This window comes from Pogona vitticeps, chromosome 5 (genome assembly GCF_051106095.1).
Source record: "Pogona vitticeps strain Pit_001003342236 chromosome 5, PviZW2.1, whole genome shotgun sequence".
Taxonomy (NCBI): Eukaryota; Metazoa; Chordata; class Lepidosauria; order Squamata; family Agamidae; genus Pogona; species Pogona vitticeps.
The window spans coordinates 30,749,032-30,773,199 of NC_135787.1; the positions used below are offsets into that span (position 1 = coordinate 30,749,032).

At 41.6% G+C, this 24,168-nt stretch overlaps 1 protein-coding gene across 1 annotated transcript; it reads right to left on the bottom strand.

Moving 5' to 3' along the window:
* Positions 1-542: 542 nt before the first annotated feature.
* On the bottom strand, positions 543-23,972 carry QRFPR (pyroglutamylated RFamide peptide receptor). The gene is made up of 6 exons (XM_073001704.2): positions 23,238-23,972; positions 8,483-8,641; positions 7,182-7,243; positions 5,170-5,405; positions 4,175-4,272; positions 543-2,656 (listed from the first exon to the last, which is right to left on the bottom strand). The coding sequence occupies exons 1-6, from the start codon at positions 23,575-23,577 to the stop codon at positions 2,265-2,267; spliced, it is 1,287 nt and encodes a 428-aa protein (XP_072857805.1). The 5' UTR covers positions 23,578-23,972; the 3' UTR covers positions 543-2,264.
* Between the last annotated feature and the right edge of the window lie 196 nt (positions 23,973-24,168).

Below are 24,168 nucleotides of genomic sequence, written 5' to 3' on the forward strand. Positions count from 1 at the left end.
GTGTAATAAGGTTAAAAGTGATCCCAATATTAACTATTTCCACTTTTGATCAAAGTACTTTGTATGTTTAAGTACGGTATACCTCAAGTGTCAGTCATACAAACCATACCTACACAGTGACACTACCATAATGATCTTTTATGATGATCTATCTCTCCAGGGGTTATTGGATTTACTGATGAGACCTTAGTGCCATGCTACATTAAAACTGTAGAACCTTGGTACTGAAATATGCCATGATTAGGTCAGGAACAGTACAACTTCCCTCACATGCAATCAAATGCCTGCATGAGTGAGAAGTTATACTGTTCTACACAACCCATACAACAAATTTCACATTAAAAGTAAGCTCTGTTAATCTCCTCTTATACAATGGGATGACTTCTATGCTGTTTCCTATATTACAGTTCCTAAGGTTGAAACGAATCCCTCCAAGTAGTACACATACATTCTCATCTAAAAAGACAGCACTGGCATTTTGTGAACCTTGACATTCTCGAGACAGAACATTCTCAACACAAAGAAGGAGGAGGAGACAACAATTTTGTTAAAAAGTGCATACATATTTGCACTAGATTTATCATCACAGCTTTGCTGAAAATGTTGCCACTGTACACTGAGTAAGAGCACTATAATACACAGGTTACTCTGCTATAATGTTTGTACTTCTATTGAACCAGTTGTTTCAAGACAATAGTGCATATTACATAAATTTAAATAGATTTCTCTTAACAAAATAGCATGCATCTTTTAAAAGCATCAACTGTAAGTCAGGTTTTTGAGAGACAAACTAAGGAAGAACACAGGTATGAATCCAAGAATGACAGATAGGAAGTTCTAAAAATGCCGTAAAATGGCAGAACTTGACTTTAGGTAAAATATGAATTGATGCAACTTAATTTTCAATGTCCCGTTCTTAATGCATACAGGAAGTCCTCTAACACTGTAATGGGGAATGCCTTTCAGTTATGAAGCCAACTTTCTAATCATTAATTAAGCCCAAAGCAAATTGCCTAGCAAAGCAGATTCTTCTTAAGACTGGAAAAGAGCCCAACAAAAAGAACTGGAAGATGTTCTATGTGGGTTAACACTCATGTTTTCTTGACCAGGAGAGGGGCACGAGTAGGCCAAGTTGGTTCTTAGCTCAGTCAAGATCACCAAATGCTACGGATGACTAAAACCAAACACAAGCACTGATGATTACTCCTCAAGTTCATGGTCCCTGAAATCATCAGCCTTAGTGGAGTAGGCCAGCTTGGTTTCACCTCAGTCAGGACCAACCAAATGCTATGGCTAGCCACAACCAAAGAAAACACTTGATGGTGGACTGTCCTGTTTTCACGTGGCCTAGCTTTAGCAATGGGGTCAGCTGATACAAAATCAACCAAGGAAAGTCACAGCCAGTAAAGTCAGGGGAAGAGTATTCAATCAAGTCCAATAAACAAAGCTAGGGTCAAGACAGAAAAAAATTCTGTCTAATGCGTCACTATGTTGAGTGTGAGGAGCTGAAGTCAAAGTCCTGTATCAGCCCAGACAAAGCTAAGAAAAGAGGGGTTTCAGGAATCCAGGGAACTAAGGATTACATAGAAAGAAAAGATATTGTCTTCAGCCCCTACCAGCTTTTTAATATACAAGTCACCAGCCCTGTCTAAGGCACACCTGCAGCAGTTCAGAGGTTTCCAAGAATTCTCCTCACATGGACTTCTCAACCCTTGAGGATTCCTCTGCTCCAATGGAGCACTTCCAGCCAACACAATCCTGCTGTTAAGGTTCTGTCACACCAGGGATATGGAGATGGATGTAATTCTCCTGCAGAACTCTCTCATCATCTTAGAACTGCAGAGCTGGAAGGGTCCTATGGATATTTGAGTCCAGTCACTGTCAAGGAGGCACAGTGGGGAATCGAACTCCCAGCCTTGGGCTCCTCAGCCAGAGTCCTAAACTACGGACCTACCCAGCAGTTCATCCCTCAGGATGCCTCAGTTTCCACCAGTTCCAGAGGGTGGATGCTTCCTGAAAGAATTGGGTCATTATCTGAGGAAGACCACTCCATCCAGGATTTGACACAGACTCTCCATGTGTATGGTCCCTGAAATTAGCAGCCTGGGGGAGGTCTGCAACATTGTGAACATAGTGCATTCTTGTGTTGTCTGAGTAGAGACAGAAGGTCTACTATTTATATAAAGCTTTTGCAACAGCCAAGTATAGTTCAAGGCACAACCATTCCAAGTTGAGCACAAGGGTCCAATGAATTAGTCATTACGTTAGCTTCCCAGTGAAGCGTGCCCAGAAAGTTGAGATGTGAACAAAGCAAGGTGCCTCTTGGAGTTCTTTGAAGCAAAGGTATGATCACAGAATTTTACTTCAATGTTCCCTTCACTGAAGGCTTCTCTTCTGCTCCCCTCTGAGACTGGCTCCTTTGTACAGAGACCTTCCTTCTTCTGTGTCATTGCAATTCCCATATTTCCGCATCTGGATGAGGGTATGTTTTCTTTAATAATGCAAAAACAAATCGCAGATAGGAAGTTTTTCTTGAAGTTTTCATTCATGAAAGCATACACAAAAGGGTTGCAAATGGAATTGGAAAATCCAATCACCTGAACTATGCCAAAGATCATCTTAATGGTGACATCATCATATTCTCTTTCAAAACTACCTAGAGAGAAAGAAATATACATTAAACTTGGCAAAGGTAGATTTTGTTATGCTTTATTTATCTCTATTTCAACCTTTGGCTATCCTGTACAGAAGCCAATGACCTATTTATACCAATTATCCATTTCAGACCAGAAAAAAAATACTAATTTTATCAACAACCAGACTGAATTTTGCAAAGGAGTATCTATCTATTCATCTAATACAAGAACTATAACATTAACATTATATTCCTAGGGGGGAAATCATATGGATGACATGAGGGATCACAATGATCATGTTTGTAAAGATACACACAAATTCCTGCCAAAGAAAACAACCCTGCACTTAAAGCAGTGATGGGAACTGGGAACATCTGAGAACTGGACAATTATATGGATGATTCTCTAAGATCACCTTCATGCCATCACTCTGTTTCCATTTCTTTAAAAGCCCAGCTCAAAACTTCATAAACATTTTCATTTATGTTTTTCTAAGCTGTTTACTAAATGAGCAGTTCCCTCTGATGTATGCATTTTGCTATAATTTTCCCAATGTACAGATTTTTGTACATAGTTTCTTATGCAGAACCCCCCCCCCTTTTTTTCAAGGTCTACATCTCATAATGCAGGATATTAACTGTCTTTGGTTATATGTTAGTTCAGGAAATATGAATTATGTGAGATCACATTAAAATACCAAACAAATCACTTTATCCTTTATCCCAATGCACAGCAATCTGGTTCAGACCTAAATTTATTTATTTCATTGCCTCTGAAGTTCTTAAATATGTCAGCCGTTTTATAAAATGTAGTGTTGTAGTACCATGTGAGAATTTGCTTCTCTCTCTAGTTTTACCGTATTTTCCAGTGTATACGACCCCCAATGTATAAGATGACCCCTAATGTATAAGACGACCCCCTAATTTTGCCCCTTGCCAGGGGTGGTGGAGCAGTCAATGGGCAACTGTGAGGGGCGGCCCAGTGCGGCTGCTCCTCTGCCTCCATCTCCTGCTGCTGCTGCCTCCACCGCCCGATCGCCTCCTCCAGTGTGACTGCTGGTATCCCCTCCTGCTCCCGTTGCCACCTTGTCCCCTGCCCAAAGGGAGCCCGCGAGTGGTGATGGAGGAAGTGATCTGTCAGCGGAGGCAGGAGGAGGAGGCGGCAGAGGCGGAGCCAAAGGATCAGCTGTGCTTAGCTGCCTCTTGCTGCTGCCCATTGACTGCTGTCGCCACCTCCTCCAGCGCCATCCGCAGGCTCTCTTCGGGCAGGGGACAAAGTGGTGACGTGAGCTGGAGGTGAGCCCTGGCAGTTGCACTGGAGGAGGCAATCGGTCAGCAGTGGCAGCAGTCAATGGGCAGCCATGAGAGGCGGCCGAGCGTGGCTGATCCTTTGCCTCCGCCTCCTTCCGTGCATAAAACAACCCTCAATTTTTCCTCTAATGATTTTAGGGGAAAGTGTCATTTTATACACGGAAAAACGGGGCAATTCTTTGACAATAACAGATCACCAGTACATTTGCAAAAGAACAAACTACTCACTGTATTCTATCATCATGTGCATTACATGAAAAGGAGCCCAGCAGATAGCAAATAAAACCACAACTGTCACCATCATAATGATTGCTCGCTTCTTTTTTCTGAAACAAAGGGCAGAACCTATGTTGAGAATTTCTCTACAAATAAACAGACAAACAGAAATATCTGGAGGGAATGCAGATTATGTGGATGAGGAAGGCTATTACTCTATTTTTAAATATATGCTTTGTGTGTAGAATGGTCCATCTTGGCATTTCCAGCTAAATACTCTTCAATAAAAGAGAGCTTGTCCAGACTTGTCATTTTGGGTGCAGGGTGGATCAGGCTAAAAAGGTTCGGGGGGGGGGGAGTGATGTGCCATTTGGCATGCTCCTCCCATTCCAAAAACCAATGAGCCTTTGTGGCCTGATCAGCTACTAATTAAGCACTTTCCCTGACCCTCTGTGGGTACTTCTTACATTGTTCCTCTCTGTGTCTGTCTCTGCCCCCTCCTTGCTCCCCTTCTCTTCTTTTCACCCCCACTCTCACTCAGAATCTGCAGCCCTGATAATGAAGTTGCTGTATGGTGCTGTCTTCCAGCTAAACACAGCATGCCAAAAAGAATGCATGTCCTACCACTGGGGCCAGAATGGTGCATGACAGCTCTTAAAAGGCAAGAACGGCTCGATCTAAATATAAACACAAGTGGACAGACTTATTTTTCCAATCTAAACTGTGCCCTCAATGATCCATAGATCATATTTATATGCTAGTGTCGACAGACTCTCTCACTGGAAAACAACTGCCCCTTACAAAGCTGCTGCCAGCATGAATATTCAATGGCTGAAATCCTGTTGCTTAATGTAGTACGTTGTACCTACTTGAATCAACAGAACTTATAAAGGAATTGATTCACCAAATCCCCATTGATTCAGTGGGTCTGCTGCAGTATGACTTACTAAATTAAACAATAGAATTTCAGCCAGTTAACTGTGACAATAAAAACAAATTGTACACACCGTGATATTTTAGACATCTCATTCCCGTGAATGGTTTGCAAAACAGAAGCATCTCCAACTCTTTTCTTAACCCAGAGCTCATAGCCAATCTTACTGTACAGCAAGAGCATCAGCATCAGTGGGAGAAGGAAGAGGATGACCAAAATGAAAGTAGTATATATCTTCTGGTGAATAGGACTGGCCCATTCTTCCAGGCAGCAAACATACTCTTTTTCAAAAAGGAAATCATATTTAATCTGGAACAAATTAAGCAGAAGTCACATTTAGTACAGATGAAGCTTTCTCTGTGAACAGAGTCATTAAGAAAAAGTAGACATCATTTCATCAAAGATATGCAAATGTTTAATTTTAGGCAATACTTAAGTAAATTCTCTAGGTCATCAGGCAAAAGGAACTTTTGCTAGCCATGCATTGCTGCCCAAGATCCTTTACCTTTTCGCACTGTGTGTGCATACAGGGCTCTTTGTTTATTATGAGTACAAAGCAGTGCACCTCTGATATTACATGAACAGTTAAAACAACATTCTGTAAGCCAATACAAAAGTGTGGGGGGGGTTAGCCTCCTGGTAACTTTTAAACCAGGTTTCAGATCAATAGAGAACTTGTTGGACACACAGACTGCCCTTCACTCTGTTAAAGCTCAGCAACTTTTTTCCTCCTAGCAACACAGGCAAGATAGTGCAAGCCAATGTTTCCTGGCATTTTGAATTGACAACAATGTGTTGTCAGGTCAATTCTGACTTATGTCAACCTTTTCCAGGTAGTGAATGCATATAATTGGTTTACCATTCCCTTCTTCTTGGGGGCATCCTGGATTGTGCAGCTTGCTCAGGACCACACAGGCTGGCTCGACTTTCAAAGGAGGCACAGTGGGAAATTGAACTCACAACTTCTGGCGCTGCAGCCAGGTAACTAAACCACTGAGCTATCTAGCCAGCTCTTTTGAATTGTGGGTACAAATGCAATATCGCACATTCATAAACTGAAGCTTTTTTTGTAGGAGTAAGTTAAACCATTGTGTGAGCAAGATGTGGGATGGTGCATGGAACCCATTCATTCCTGCATCCCTCCTCTGACAGACAGGCTGACCAATACAGCACAGATAACAAGATATCTGTGAAGATTCTCAGTCATTCAGGTGAGGTTATATGGAAGTTAAGTCATGGCAACTGGACTTCTTCCTTGTTAGGTTAAAACGTTTTGCTACTCATCCAAGTAGCTTCTTTAGTCTGAGGAGAGTTGATAGGAGATTCCTGATATATCTTCCACATTGGTTTCACCTCCTTCTGGCCTGAGTAGGCTCATTAGAAGGACAAAGGACTGGAGGTAATCTCACTTCTGCAGTCCTTCCCCACCCATTGTCATGGGTTGTTAATAGTTGTCTTTCTGGTGTGTGTTCAGATCTCATTTGTTTACTTGATCATAGGCCAAGCAATGTGGGAGGCAAGAGGCTGTGTTGCCAACCTGCAGCTGTCTCACATGTGATTTTAGAAGCCAGGATTCTTGGCTTGTGTTGTCGCCATTATGTACTATAAAGTCACCTCCACTTTATGGTGGAGTGACTTCTAAAAGGTCCTGTTTTTAACTGCTCTTCTCTTGCAAACTCAAGAATGTGGGGACACTGGATCAAATTTGGGACGGTGGTGGTTCAGAGATGCTAGGGAGCAAATTGGATCCTGGATGGGCGCATGTCGCCCATCTTTGATACTGGTAGGCTAGTGGGGAATTATTTTCAAATGTCTCCCAATGAAATCAGTGAGATGTCTTGGAAAAACATATCTTTTCCAAAAATGAGGGATAACTATAACAAAAATGTGCAGTATATAACTCCCCAAAAGCTATACTATACACCTCCACTGCACAGCTACAATACCAATTTTTCTGAAGTCGCTGTCTAAGTAATACTTGAACTCATTTAACCTTGTACCTTTCCATGGTTTACTGTATTCCCCTCCTAAGCAGTAGGCATCATAACTAGCTTACATTATCAACTTCATCATTACCATCTGTACCTCTAGCCGTTGTACATGCCACATAGGTGCCCCAACAATAGCTGCCAGCAACCAGACTATGCCTGGAAATGGACAAAGGAGTGCTGTTGGTTTTTAAGAATAGCAACATAGGAAATTAAAACAATTACATTTTTTGTTTTAATGAACAATGTGTTCATTTATTATAATGTGGTTTTAATGTGAACTACCCAGACAATGAGTGCCTTATGGCCATATAGGATACTTGGGTTAGATGACAGACATTGCAACAAATATTTTAATATATGAAAGATAAGCAACAAGATCAGGATTAATTGTGAAATACGGATCTTACCCATCGGGCAAATTCAGAAAAAATAGCTATACTAATTTTAAAGAAAAATAAATAGGAAGTCTCAAGTCTAAATCATAAGAACAAGTAATACTAAGGAATAAAGAAAATTTATCTGGTGTTCTTATCCTATGTCATTAATTGCAAAATAAACAAAAATCATCTTCACCTAAGTTCTGAATTTTTAAAAGGCAGTATTTAAGATCCCACATCACCTACATAAATATATAACAAATGTTAGGCAAGATCTGGCTTCCTTTGGAAGCAACAGAGAATGTCAAGGTATAGTGCTGGTGGACCCATGCATGGCAAAAACATCTTTGTTTGTTTTTTAAGTGTCACTCAATTCCTATGTCCAGCAACAGATGAAGTCCAAAAGTGTAAAGCGTGGGTTATATTGAGTACCCTATTATTTATATTCATTCAAAGTGTGTTAATTCTTAAAGCAATTTTCTTAAGCTCAACTTTTAGATACCAGCAGTCTTCCTGTTAAGCAGCTTTCTCTGACATGGTACTTTCATCACTACAGCCCCATAGCTTTCCAGCTGGTTCTGGACTGGATGTTATGAAAGTCATAGTCCAATAAACGTGGAAGACTTATAATGCAGAACGGTGGATGATCTATTTTCTTAATTGATCTATTTTAGGTTGTGTTTTAGAAGCTTAATACTTTTTTTCATTTTATATTTTAGTTCTGATTGTTCTTTTTAATTGAAAGCCGCCTTGAGTTCCATTCATGAGGGAAACAATAATAATAATCGTATGTCATCAAGTCAGTTCTGACTTATAGTGACCATTTCCAGGGTTTTCTTGGTAGAGAATACTCAGTAGTGGTTTACCATTCCCTTCTTCTGGGGGCACCCTGGGATTGTGCAGCTTGCCCAAAAGCAAGATATAAATCAAATAAATGACGAATAATAAGAAACGTTTTGCATCCAAAACGACAAAACAATGGTATATGACAAAACCTCGAAGATGCCTAGCATCTTACCAAGCATTGTGTATGCTCTCCTGTTGGTGTACTGCCATTTCATTTTGAGGGGGTGGACAATCCCATTATGCCTTTCAACAGCAATGCAGGTCATTGTAAGAATCTCAGTAACTATCGCAGTGGACTGGACAAATGGTACCATCTTGCATGCAAAGGCACCTGTGAAGGATTGAAACAAAAAAGAAAAACACGAAGTGTCAGTACAGTCTTAGTACCCATAGTGGTACGTTCAATCAATTACATGCTGTCAAATGGATTCCAACGTACAGACACCCTTTTCAGAGTTTTCTTGGTATAAAGTTCTCAGAAGTGGTTTACCATTCCCTTCTCTAGGGGTGTTTTGGGGCAGCATAGCTTGCCCAAGGCTACATAGGCCAGCTCTTCTCCCGAAATTACCCACTGTGCAAGAAGCACAGTGGAAAATCACGCGCATGACCTCTGGCATACCCACCCAAGTTGATATCACAGGGGGTAAAAATTACAGAGTAACGCAAACCCTATCTTTTTCATTCAGTGCCTTGTCTTTGCAGCATTTTTAAAAATAAAGGTGAAATACAAGATGAAATGCCACTTTCATCTTGACTTTCTTATTATTGAAACTGAAGTGGCAGCTCAGCAGTGCAGCATTACTTCTGAGTGGAAAGAATTTACAGTCTTGGAAAAAAATTGTGATTCAAGCCTTGTAGTCTCTGAGACTGAATTCAACAGAACTGTTGAAAAAATTAACAATCTTGCATGCAGTCTGACATGGGGTTTCAGTGGGAAGAATGAAGGCCTCAGAGATGGAGTATTTCATCTCTGTTGGAAGGAAAATCTAGCTGAATTACTGTATTCCAGTTCAGCCTCATTAGGGCATTCTTTCCTGTGGCAGTCATGGACGTGCACTCCAATCAGGTCCTTCCATTATTCTCATAGTGCCAGGGAAGGTGTGAAAAGAAGCTGTAACTGTGTTTGGCTGTGGTTACAGGAAGTCATATGATCATGTGGAGTTCTACCATCATGAACCCTAAATAATTCAGATGAACCCTTGAATAGGTCTTTACTGGTGGTGGGCATGCATGCAAGCCCCACCCCTACATACTTCCACCCAGATGTCATTCATAGTTTTAAGTGATGATCAAGAAGGTATGCAGACAAGCCTGGAACCATGTTGACTAAAAGCACTTATTGATAAAGCTGCAGATAAGGAAGGTGTTCCAATCACAGTGTTATTTATGTAAAAGTCTAAGTGATTCCATCTGCACGATGGAGATGTTGGTGCATATTGTCACTCCAGCCACAAATTTAATCTTATCCACACAGAGGACAATGTTAAGCCAAACATAGTTAAAGCCCCTTTTCTCTGACAACATGGGGAGATCTGGAGTGGAGAGGCCAGTGTGCACGTCCTTGGCTCCCTCTACTAAAGGTCCTAGAAAGAATATTGGAATATTCTGTATATGTTTCCTTCATAAAGATTGTTGCTATCACTGTGTCTATTTAACATGTTGAACTGAAAATAGACTTGTTATATAGAAAAGTAGATGCTAAATATCCCCTGTTAAAGCATACCTTTCAGAATATCGCTTTAGCTCTTTTGAAAGCCCTTTTTTATTCCTGTGAATCTTTGCCATCTTATATTACAAAGAAAATGCTAGTAATACTAAAAGACTTGGCTGTAGCCAGAAGATGTTGAATTTATTTTATTTTATGTGGTACAAAATGCTTTCCTTTATCCAGCCTACTCTTTCTCGCTTGATCAACAGCATCTTGATTGTTTCCACTAAGAGCGAGTCTCGGCTTTATTTACAACAACTAAAAGACAACCATATTTTTTGCGGTCTCAACCACTTCAATTCAAGGAAAATGACAGCAAATAACATTACGGTGTGCAATTGCAATCTTTTCAAGGCATACATTTAACAAGGAAGTTTCCAGGCTCAAGATCTCCACACAATAGTAATCCTTAATAATAATAACAATAATGTGCTGGCAAGTCAATTCTGACTTAGCTTGACCTTTTCCAGTATTTTCTAGGTAGAGAATACACAGAAGTGATCTACCATTCTCTTTTTCTGGGGCCATCCAGCCATGAGTTCCACCCATCTCCCCAATTTTTGCCCTAACATTTGCTTCTCACCCCAGTACCGCCATCACAAACTTCCCCAGCCACCACTGCCCGTCTCACGAGTAAACAGGTAGGCTTACTTGTGAGTAAATCATGTACACACACACACAAGAAAATAGACAATCCAAAGACTTAGGCGGACCCTTCTCACAGAGAATAAATTTCTCCATTGTGAACAGAAGGATTGTTCAAATGAGAGATAACATAGATCACACTGAAGAAAGGAACCTTTTAAGTGTGAACCAGACCACTCCAAAATCCCTTGTCTGGACAGGTCCTTCATTAATTTTAACCGTTGTTTTAATTATTTTGTCAAGACTAGAGTTACAGCTTGTGTATAGGTCAGAGGCTGTTTCACACACATACTTCAGATGATATCCTGGACACTTACAAACATAACATCTACAGAGGAGTTTTCTACTGTCTTGTGTGCCATCTTACCAATGACCTGCCCAGTTAACTAGAACTAAGAGGTGAAAGAAAAATCAACATCAATGCTTCTACATCTTCTGCATGTCACATTTTGTACATTGAAAGCTTGCATGAATTCTTTGATTGTTAATGGTCTAATAAAAGTGTCACATTCTTCTACAATTTTATATTGTGTAATGATCACACAGCTTCTCTTTGGACTTTTTTCCAAAATAGTAGTACTAAGTAAAGATGGCAACTGGTCTGAAACCTACAAGGAACAATTGAAAATGGACAGATGTTTAAATTGGAGAAAAGAAGACTGAGGGAAGATAGCTGTCTTCAAGCGTTCCGTTGCTCCAGAGGGCAGAACTAAAGGAGAACTGGCCTTACCACCAGGCAGATACAGAGCTTTGAAAAATTACTTTTTAGATTACAACTCTCCTAGCGAGTATGACCAGATGCAATCCAGAAAAATTACTTTTCCAAGTTCTGATATTATATACAATAAACCATATATCTTCTTAGATGTTACTTACAACATCTTATCTAATTACCTGTAAAGATACAGCATTATAAAGCAGTTTTTCAGAATACAGTGATTCTTCTGATGAAAAAAAAAATCATTTTACAGTATTAAGATAAGTTTTCTGATGCTTGCAAGTGTTTTTACAAGGTACTAAAGCTAATGGGTGTAAGCTACTAAATGGTAAACACCCTTGTGATCGGAGCTGTAGTCCAAAACACTCAAAAGCCATTGGATGGCCCACAATTTTTTAGTAATAAAAAAGCCCAGCTTTTTTAAATGTGTTAAACACATTTGCTTCTAAGGGAAAAACCAAAAACCACTATAGTCTTACATAATAGCACAAAGGCCAAAGGGATCTTAGACTAGCTACATTCCTGGTGACTTTCTCTGTGTCCCATTGCAAGTTGCTAGTTATTTAAATAGTGCCAGTGACATTTTTGTATTACAGTATCTGATTTAGAAGGGTTAATTTCATTAAATATTTGATGCTAAACCTTGTTTCCTTGGTACCAAACAGCTATGTTTCAAAACCTTGTTTTGCTTTCTGTGTGAACTGATGTTTTAAGAGGATGGGAAGGGGAAAAAAGGAAGATTAAAACTGCTCTCATTTAAGTTCAATTCATTAAGCTCTGGTTATTAATTCTGGAAGGTCATGCATTCACTATGGCTGGTTTGAAATGGATGCCATTTGTATCCATTAAATGTAAGGGTAAGAATGTTTATAAAATGGTCTAATTTGAGGGCAAGAAACAAGCCAATTATCGAGGTGTAGATGGAATAGTTAGAAATCTTGCCATGGTTGCTAAGACGATGCTGATCTCTCATTCGGTAGAAAGGTCTAGGACTGCAAAGATTTTGCTGCAGTAAGATTTTGCTATTTCTTTTTCACCATGGAAAAGTAAATAGAGGGCCAACTCCCATTCCTAGATGTCATGGTCATATGCAAAACTGACCTCCTATTGGGACACGTCTACAGAAAACCCACCCACACAGACCATTACCTACACAAAAACTCCAAACACCACCCATGACAAAAAAGAGGCATAATCAAAACACTGGTAGACCGGGCAAATCAGAACTGTGAAGCTCAATTTCTCAGCACCAAACTCAACCACCTGAATTGGGCCCTACAGGCAAATGGCCATTCCAAGAATGAAATCACAAGAGCCATCAAACCAAGAAAACAACACCAAACTGAAGAAGAAAAACAGCCACCCACAAATAAAGTATTTCTGCCATACATCAAAGGAGTCACGGACCGCATGGGGAAATGTTTCAAAAAACACAACCTACAAACAGTATTCAGGCCCACCACAAAAATACAACAAATATTACGGTCAGCAAAGGACAAAAGGGACCCCCTCACCACTGCAGGAGTATACCAGATACCTTGCAGTTTTGGCCAGGTACTGTATATACTGGAACCACAAAATGCAGCATTCACACCAGAATCAAAGAACATGAGCGACACTGCAGACTAAAACAACCGGAAAAATTAGCAGAAGCTGAACATGCCCTAAAACAAGCTGGACATGAAATTTTATTTCAAAATACTGAAATACTGGACAATACCAGCAAGCATTATCTTACACTGCACAGGGAAGCCATTGAAATCCACAAACACCAGCAGAGCTTCAACAAAGAAGAGGAAAGTTTAAAACTCAAAGCCTGACTCCCAGCACTGAAAAATACAACCTGCAAAAGATCAACAAGCTCTACCCAGCCAGAAGGACCAGTGATCGCTGCACACAAGAGACAAGCTAATGACACTCATCAATCACAGTAACACATCATCTCCCCCCCCATCACAATAATACACTCACAACAAAAACACGCTGATCGCCATAATCATCCAATCTCCTGAAAAGGACAAAAGCTGATCCCACAGCTATAAATACTCAGCTATCCAACAAACTGCAACAGAGCACAGAGTTCTGACTCTTGTCCTCTGAAGATGCTGGCCACAGAGACTGGTGAAACATCAAGAAGAAAAACCTTAAGAACAAGGCCAAACAGTCTGGAAAACCCACAACAACTATTGGATCCTGGCCGTAAATGCCTTTGAGAATACATTTTGCTATAGCCATCAGCTCAAATGAGTTGTTTGAATCTAACCTAAAGCAACGATATTAAAAAATATGAAGTAACAACAAAAGCCTCACAAATAAGACCTAAAATAGACACTAAAATTTAAGAGAAAATGAAATTATATTTCAATAAAAGTTATGAACCCTATTAGCATATAGTAAATTCAATTAATATTTATGTTGAAAATAGGGGCCACAGATCAAAACTTGATTCTATTTAGTACTTTACGGTTCATCCGGACAAAATATTTGCTTCTGCAAAAGTATCAGTTTCTATGTTGATGGTTCGGTATTTTTCCCAGTGTCCATGTAACACAAGGATTGCATCCATGACTTTAGTCCTTTTCTTGGTGACTTTCTGGGTGTGTTTGTTTTGTTTTGTTTTGTTTCTGCACTAAAAAGATTGTTGGCTTCACAGAATTCTGAGTTGTTCTCTGGCTTCATTTCTGACCACCAAGTCAAATTCTCCAACAATATTTGATTCTACTTTCTTTCTTACTTTTATGTTCAAGGCACCATGATTATCAGCATGTCTTATTTTTGCGTGTGATCGATTTTCTCATTGACATTTGCATAAAAGCTTTCAATTTCTTCTCCTTCAGCCTCAGTAGTGGAACACATACTTGAATGATTATTATGTTGATAGGTTTTTTCCAGAAGTCTGATTAATATTATTGAGACAGATCTTGCATTACAGCCCCTAACTGCTAATGCAATGTCTTGTCCCATTGCAGTTCTCTTTATTTTAACATTCAAATATTCCCTTCCTTGCTTTACAGTTTACCTTGATTCATACTTCTCATGTTCCATGTTTCAACTGTATGTGCTATGCACTGGACTTTCCTTTCATCTCTGTGCACATTGGCTTCTAGGTATCCTTTTGGCTTTAATATGACTGCGTTGTTAGCAACAGCATTATTCATACTTGTTCGCTGCTCTTCACCAGGAACTGACTGAGTGCCTTCTGATTTGGTAGTCTCATCTTCCAGAAGTATTTCTTGTCTCATTTTGTATTGTCTCATAATAGGGTGTTCAGGTAAGAAATGTTCAGCAGTTTTTCCACTGCCTTCTTCTGCACAGAAATAACAAAAATTACTGTAGAAGTTCCTGCCATTGTCTATGAATAATTCTCTCAGTTCTGTCAGTGTTGCCTTCGGCTACCGTTGCTACCCAGCAGCTGCCCTCCAGGAATTTCTCTGCCCTCATCGCTATTTGATTCTCTCCTACTTATGTGACTATTACTCCTGACAAGGGTGGATGCATTTTAGTCTGGGGACTCAGCTGTAACCACTTTATTTTATGTGACCCTCTTATGAGTCCAGACTCAGAACACTATCTAGCCTACTGACAGCATTGTCCTAGCTTCTTTGACAAACCTCTTCACTGTATTCCATAAGGAGTTCTATTATTTTTTGAAATAATAGTAACCACTAGCATTTTAGAGCTACTGTTAATACGGACAACATATTAAGTTCTGAATTTCAAATGAATGAAGAAATAACCAAGGAACACAAGCTGTGAAAATAACATTTTCTTTAGTACGACCAAGATAAACACATGCTGTGACTAAGCAAGCAGAAACAAACAAGATCTCTCTCTCTCTCTCTCTCTCTCTCTCTCTCTCTCTCTCTCTCTCTCTCTGTGTGTGTGTGTGTGTCTGTCTGTCTGTCTGTCTGTCTGTCTCTGTTATATAGCAAGTAGGATGGCACTGTGTTAAGGCATTATAGTTGAAGTTAAACATTCCTTTAATGTTAGTTCTGACAACAGCAAACTAAAGTTTGGCATTAAATGAATAAGTGCTTTACACAGTCCTCAACCTTTCTCAGGGTAGATTTGATTTAAATCAAATTAATTTTAAAAAATAATTAATTTTATCCACCCTGAGTTTCATGCATTCACAGTTATGACAAATCATAGTTTGCCCATTGAGGAGTAATGGCAAACTCTAGCCAGAATCCTGTTGTGCAACTTTATGCCATGTAACTGTGATGTCATCAGCTGTGGCCATTTAGCACAAATTAAAATATTCCCATTTTCCCTCCCCACATACCAGGGATCCCTAGAGATCTATTTCCTTCTGGGAAGCTTTTGGGAGTCACAGAATGGGGACTATTTAATGCCTGAAAATTGCCACCAAGTTCCTACAGTCTGGGCATTAAAGAGTTCTGTCTCCATTCCATTGCTCCCAAAGGCTTCTTCAAGATAAAAGGGATTAACAGGAATACCTGGAACCACAGGGAAAATAAGAAGCTTTTAATAAGATCACCACAGATACATCAGTGCGAAGTTGTACAACATGATTCTGGTCTATGTTTCACTCCAAAATCAGAAACAGATGGAAATCTGAACATACAAATGAAGATGATAGATATAAACCATATCTTGGAAAATATATCTTTTTTGGATTTACAGTCCCAAGAATCTGTTGCAGAGTTTTGAATTTCTGGTAAATTTCCTTTTTATTACACAGTAGAAGTACAGAGACTCATATAATAGCCAGAAGTTTCCCAGAGTCCACCCCTTTCTCACCCTCACCGCATTTCCTCAAACAGATGCTGAAGACAGCAGTAGCATATTCCCAGATGTTGTTCTTTAAAAGTGTTTTGTATACCAAGCAATCTGTTCTGGACTCTCAAAAATAGCTAGAGTGACGTCTTCTCACCCCCTCATATAGCAAATATACCTTTCTGTGCCATTATAAAACTACAGTTTTGGAATAATTTTGATTTAGCTCATTATGAAGCCGGTTCCTCTGCAGAGAAATTAGAAGAATATTATGGCAGAATAACAAGATTTATAAGAGAGACTTCATTTTTATTCGATATACCAATTTTTGTGCTCCCTATCAAGAGCAAAAAAATGATATTTGTATATATTTTATTCACAATAATGAAAACATATAAGCAATCAGAAGGAAGCCCTGAAGACACACACACACACACCCAAACACACACACACACACAGAGAGAGAACTGACCAACAGTAACACAAAGATTTGCAGACAGCAAAATATAACATGTTTGTCCCAATTTTCCTGTTCCCACTGGCATTTTCTGCCTCCCGGGTGATCAACCATAACCACATTTTTTGCAGACGAAAATAATAATAAGTCTCCATGGATTCTTCTGGTTGACAGTCCCTGGTTCCTAGTTCTTGTTTTGTGTTTCCCTTTGATTTTTGCCCTTCATACTGTTATGAATTTTTCAAGATTTCCAAGTTGGACGTGGAAATACTTTTCTAGGGCCAACAAGCATCTTTGCTTTCCAGCCCTATCTGCTGGCTGTTCTTCTCCTATACTTTCATTGTTATATGATGTATATATAAATGACACTGCTGTCAATCAGTTCTTCCAGTCTTGTATTTAACATCTGCCTACAGGGAGCTAGGAGAAAGTAACTGCTGTACACTAATTGACCACACTGCTATTTCCAGTTGTCAGTTTGCTTTAATGGGCATCAATTCCTCTACCCCTCTAACTTTAGTCTGCCCACTTATTACAGTAACATGGGCTACTTTTTTCCAGGGAGGAAAAGTATTAACTTTTTGAATTTGCAATCACTGGGATTTCCAATTATGGCATCCACCCAGATCATGAATATTCATATGCTACCTCCTTAGACCATTGGGAGTGCTAGAGGGGTGGAGTCACAAGACAGAAGAGACTCAGCAGAAGGAGGAGGAGTTAGAGAAATAAGAGAGTTGGAGATTAGTTGGGAAGTTTAGGAGTTTGGTGTGGTTTTGGAGTTTGGGTGGGAGAGTGATGGTTGAGAGTGGAAGAAGAAGGATGTTTGTTAACAACATTGCTTGAACTATCATCATCTGTAACAATAAACAATTTGTATTTGGTTCTTTTAAAAATGACATATGGCCTGAATCTCGTTCATTAATAATAAATAATGTTAATGTAATCAAGTGGTGGCTCACGTAGTGTGAGCTCTTAGTTTGGTGAAAGAAGCAGACAACATGGGGATCGTGATACTCTTACTACTGTATTTCATTTTGAACTCCAAGGCCAAACTTCCCTGTTGTGATACTCTTACTCTTACTAGACATATATGAGAGAATATAACATATAAATGAAAACACACACATATACAGTGGTGCCTCGTTCCGGATTAACCCTCGCCCAGCGAAACATCGCTAAGTGAACTTAAAAAGCCCATAGGAACGTATTAAAACTGATTTAATATGTTCCTATGGGCTTAAAACTCACCGTTCTGCGAGGTTCCTCCATTGCGGCGGCCATTTTGGATGCCTCGTTAGAGAGGCAAAACAGCGGTTGCCATTTTGTTTTAGCGGCGGCCATTTTGGAACCACCGATCAGCTGTTCGCTATGCTTTGATCGCGTCCGCGCGATCATCGCATAGCGAAAAAAGCCCATAGGGGCCATCGCTGACCGAATGCTCCGGCGATGGCCCGCAACCCCTCGCTATGCGGTTTCATCGCATAGCGAGGCGCTCGCTATGCGAGGCACCACTGTATACAGTGGACCCTTGACTTACAGACGGCTTGACTTACAGACTTTTTGAGTTACAGACATCTCTGGCCGCAAAATATAGGTTTGACTTGCAGCCTGAGAATTGATTTACAGACAAGAAAAAAAACCAAAATGGAACAAAAACGGCCTGTTACGGGATTAATCAGTTTTCAATGCACTGTAGATCAATGGAGACTTGATCTACAGACTTTTTGACCTGCAGCCACCGTTCCAATACGGATTAATTCCTTAAGTCAAGGGTCCACTGTACGTGGGGATTGTGATACTCTTACTACACACACACACACACACACACACACACACACACACACACACACACACACACACACAGAGAGAGAGAGAGAGAGCAGAGAACATAACATATGTTACCAATGTTAGTATTGTAACACAGTTATAGAGTCAAGATTATACTAGATATTGTACAATTGTAAACACTTTCCTGTGTGTATGTTTTGTAATGGTGTATTTTTCCTTCCCACCCACCCACCCCCCGTATTTGTATTCCTTTGATTGTTGTCTGTTTCTTAGTTATATAATAAAATTACATATATAAATAATCCTTTGACATCACCATTTCAAAGAAAGTATTATTATTATTCACTATTATTTTTCCTCCATTTAAGTCATGGCCGGTCTTATAGGACACATGAGGTAAAGTCCACCTTGGGCTTCTTATCCTGCAGCTGCTCCAGGTTGGCCCATCTTCTCAGAACTGCAAAAATGCAGAGTAAGCTACTATGTTTACCGATGGTATCAGCATTATAAAATACAGTGGTGCCCCGCATAGCAAGGTTAATCCGTTCCGGATTAACCTTCGCTATGGGGAAACATCGTTAAGTGGGACGGGGAAACCCATTGGGCCCAAAACTCACCGGTCTCCAATGTTTCCCCATGTTGCGGTGGCCATTTTGGGTGTCCCGGCGGCCATTTTTAGTGTTCTGGCGGCCATTTTGGGTGTCCTGGTGGCCATTTTGGGTATCCCGGCGGCCATTTTTAGTGTTCCAGCGGCCATTTTGGGTGTCCGGCGGCCATTTTGGAACCGCCAAACAGCTGTTCCCCCATCGCAATGCGAGGATGCCCTCGCATTAGCGATGGGGAAATCCGCATCGGTATGCGGTTATTCATTAAACGGTGCACTCGTTATGCAAGGCACCACTGTACTTCTGTCACAGAGACAGGCTATCCTACCTACTGCTGAACTGTGCATGCGCAGGTTCACTCAATGTGCATGCACAAAGGACCACTGGACATGTACAATTCGTTCTTATCTCAGTATGAATGGCATTTAGGATTCTTAACGTGCTTTGTTGTCCGACATGACCATGTTTCCTTTTGGCAATTTAGAAGGCAGATTTTAATTATGAGAAGAGATGAGCAACAGACAGTAACCCACATGCACACAACTAGTTAATTTTTAGGCATGCAGGAGACCAGGAGAGAGTTGTTGCATTCCTCAAAGCCCTTGGATCAGACCATCTCACTCTCAGGGTTCCACTACTGCACTCCTTCCTGATGCTATTCCAGTCATTTTGGCCGACTGACTTCCAACGGTGGCCAGTGGCACCAAAGAACAAAAACAAGCCTGTTTCAAGGTGTGTTGTCTGCAATCTCCAGTGCTGCCCATTCCTGATTTAAATCCACCTCAGCAGTGTGAGTTCTGAAATGCAGGTGTTCATAATGATGATCCACACCACCCAAGGAGGCCCCCCAAAATACAGACATCCGTTTGATCTGTTTCAAGAAAACAATTCTGTTTTTATCTCCACCAAGCAGAGGTGGTTCATGAAACTAAGACAGGGGTTGCACTCTCACCCAAATCACAGGTTGCCCTCACCACCAAGACCTTAACTGCTCATTTAAGACAAGCTACCTCCAAATGGGACATGGTGGCGCTGCAGGTTAAACCGCAGAAGCCTCTGTCCTGCAAGGTCAGAAGACCAGCAGTCATAAGATTGAATCCATGTGACGGAGTGAGCTCCCGTCGCTTGGCCCAGCTCCTGCCAACCTAGCAGTTCGAAAGCATGTAAATGCGAGTAGATAAATAGGTACCACCTTGGTAGGAAGGTAACAGCATTCCGTGTCTAGTCACGCTGGCCATGTGACCACAGAAACTGTCTATGGACAAATGCTGGCTCTACGGCTTGGAGATGGGGATGAGCACCGCACCCTAGAGTCGGACATGACTAGACTAAATGTCAAGGGGAACCTTTACCTTTACCTCCAAATACTTTGTGGTACAATAGGGATCTCATAACAATACACTGGTGCTACAAAAACTCATTATTTCCCTGCTATGATGAGGGCTCTAGCTAAGCTCAAAGGGGCCAGCGAAATGGGGAGAGTATCTATTAAGCCACTGACCAGCCTCCACTTTAAATCTAACTAAACGTCTTGTTTCAATAGCATCATGGGTTGGCTTTACTCAATTACACTGAGTTACAACCAGAAAAATCAGCAGTAGCTGAACATGCCCTAAAACATGCTGGAGATGAAATTCTACTTCAAAATACTGAAGTACTGGACAATACCAGCAAGCATTATGTTAGACTACACAGGGAAGCCATTGAAATCCATAAACACCAGCAGAGCTTCAACAAAAAAGAGGAAAGTCTAAAACTTAACAAGGCCTGGCTTCCAGCACTGAAAAATACAGGGTGCAAAAGGTCAACAAACTCTACCCAGACACAAGGACCAGGGATCATTGAACAAAAAACACCAGCTAAAGACACCCATCAACCACAGTGACAGATAATCTCTCCCACTTATCACAAGAATACATCCACAAAAAACACGCTGATCACCCAATCTCCTGAAAAGGACAAAAGCTGTTTCCACAGCTATAAATACTCAACTATCCAACAAACAGCAACAGAGCATGGACAGAGTTCCTACTCCAGTCCTCTGAAGATGCCGGCCACAGAGACTGGCGAAACATCAGGAAGAACAACCTTCAGAACATGGCCAAAGAGCCCGAAAAACCTACAACAACCAACACTGAGTTCTCTCTACAGTTTAGCTCTCATGAGGAACTAAAGTTGCCAGAGGGAAGGAAAGAGGTCATGTGGCTTCAAATGCGAAGCTCTCTCCATTGCACATCACCTGCTCAATATATGACGCTTGCTTAGAAAGCACCAGACCGTTAGCTCAATCTTCTGCAGGAACTAACACAAAAATCCTTCTTTGTATCCTAACAAATAAATTCTCTCTAGTCGTTAAAATTAGCTTGGGCATCTGGTGTGAAAGAATGAGAAAATTAATTTGAAAAAATATAATCTGTGAAAAAAGAAATACAGTACCTTTTGTTTTCAAAGCTGGCATGGCAACTTCCCCCCCCCCCCGGTGAATTTACACACAAACAAGGAAAGTTTAACTGCAGCCTCCCCACTTCAAACACAGGTCATTAAGATTTCCACAGCACTAACACTGACGGAGTTTACTTTCTTGTGCTCCATGATCACTGCAGATGGTGACAGCAGCCCCGAAATTAAAAGACGCCTACTTCTTGGGAGGAAAGCCATGACAAACCCTGACAGCATCTTAAAAAGCAGAGACATGACCTTGCCAACAAAAGTCCGCATAGTCAAAGCTATGGTTTTTCCTGTAGTGATGTATGGAAGTGAGAGCTGGACCATAAGAAAGCTGTCTGCCAAAGAATTGATGCTTTTGAATTGTGGTGCTGGAGAAGACTCTTGAGAGTCCCCTGGACTGGAAGGAGGACAAACCTATCCATTCGGAAGGAAATCAAGCCTGAGTGCTCACTGGAAGGACAGATCCTGAAGCTGAGGCTCCAATACTTTGGCCATCTCATGAGAAGAGAAGACTCCCTGGAAAAGACCCTGATGTTGGGAAAGTGTGACGGCAAGAGGAGAAGGGGACGACAGAGGACAAGATGGTTGGACAGTGTCACCGAAGCTACCAACATGAATTTGACCCAACTCTGGGAGGCAGTGGAAGACAGGAGGGCCTGGCGTGATCTTGTCCATGGGGTCACAAAGAGTTTGACAGGACTAAATGACTAAACAACAACAACAATATTTTACAGGAGCACCAAAGAAATGCTACAGACGTTTCAAGATGGACGCTGGAAAAGAACCAACATACAGGGAAGTCAACTTTCAGCACTGGCAGAGGTTTACCAAATAAGTTACACCAGCACAAAATGTGAAAACTGCTCCTACTCCCTTGAGCTAACAGGGCTCATAACCAGGGAGCATTAGGCTAAAACATTAGGATGTCATCTTTAATGCAGAAATACCGATACAAAAACAGGTTGAATAAAACCTATTCCCAGTTCAGGCAATTATACAAATGACAAAAAACACTGCAAAGTGGGATTAGAAGTGACCCCCCCACACACACTCAAACATGTAAAGTGACTTTTATTTCTGAATAGACAGTGGTGACAGATGCTTCCTCCTCCAAAGCTTGTGCAAAAAAGTATTTCTAAACTTTTGAAATAGGAATCTCAAGACATTCATTTCTTCCAACATACTTATGGCTCAACTAAAGGTTGCAGATGATCCATCCCTAGCAGAGGGCATGACTTAAAGGTTGATTATAGGTGATTGTCATAGCAAGTGTTGTCCTTCCTTCCTATAATCTCAAATTAGCTTGTCTTGTTTTGTGAGTGATCTGTGTGATTGTCACAGCAATTGCTATTCTCACTCTGCATAACCTCAAATTAGCTTCCTTTGTTTTGCAAATGATGATCAGGATTTAAGTGTAGCCTTCTTATCCAAATCTGGTTTCTCAAAACAGAAAAGCCTGCTCAATCCCATTGACAAAGCAGCCTTTCGAAAGCTAACATGAATGCTGCTGTAATAAAGCATGATCTCTGCCATATATTGTTCGGGGCCCCGAAAGTGTAATGAAGGACTGAATGAAGTGAGGGGGGATGGCATTTAGCACAGCTTCATTTTGGACTACAACTCTCACAGTGATCATGCTAGGTGGAGGATTAGGGGAGTTGTAGTCCCAAAATGTTTTTTTTTCCTAAACTCTACAGAGGCGGTGGTACTTGGTTTACAATTTGCTGGAGAGCAAAACAATTAGCTAGCCCGGTGGACAGGGGCGAGGGGGGCAGGAGACATCCTAAACTCCCCTTCTCCCTCCTTTTCACTCACCCCCCAACCAGTTTCTGGAGATGTTCTGGAGCATAGTGAAGGGGACGCAAAAGAAGGCGATGAGCAGGTCGCTGAGGGCCAGCGAGCAGATGAAGATGTTGGTGACGGTGCGCATGGCTTTGCGGCGGGCGACCACGGAGAGCACCAGGCAGTTGCCGAAGAGAGCCAGGGCGAAGATGAGCACACAGATCAGGACGAAGGCCAGCTTGGCGCGCCCGGGCAGCTCCGGGATGTAGACCAGCGGCTTCAGCCCATAGAGCGCGATGAATTGCTCCCGGGTCACGTTGTTCTCCCGCAGGAGCTGCGCGAACTGCTCCGGGGTGATGTTCAGGGACCGCATAGCCAAAGTAGGATCTGGAGGAGGTCAGCGCCCGATCCTCTGAACCTTGGGCATGGCGGGCAGGAGCCGACCTCTCCGGCGAGGGCGCGATCGTTTCAGGATCGCAACAAATAAATCAATAAATCCCAGGACGTGCGCCAGAAGCTTCTCTACCCGGAGACGACGCGTTCAGACCACCTCTGAACAGGAGCGGTCGAAAAGGAGGTGTAGCGAGATCTTCAAGGATGGCTAGTCCGAAGGCTTTCCCGCGCAAGTCTCCCCCCCCCCGCGCCCGCGCAGTCCCGGCAGAAGCCACTGAAGAGAAGAGCAAAAAGATGCGCGTGTCGACGAGACTTCGGGCAGCGAAAGCCGCACCGGTTGCAACAGCCTGAAACTTTTGACACGGGCGGAGACCGACATTCCAAAGTGGGCGCGGCTCCTCCAATCAGAGCTCAGCCTTGACGAGAGGACTGCCCCGCGCGGCCCCCTACTGGCGGCTTCATTCGAGCCATTTGCCACAGAAACGGCCGGATCTTCCCCTCCGCCCCCCCCCCATCGGCCGCTGGCTTTGGGGGGAGCGGGAGGGAGGGCGCCGCCGAGGCTTCAGGGGAG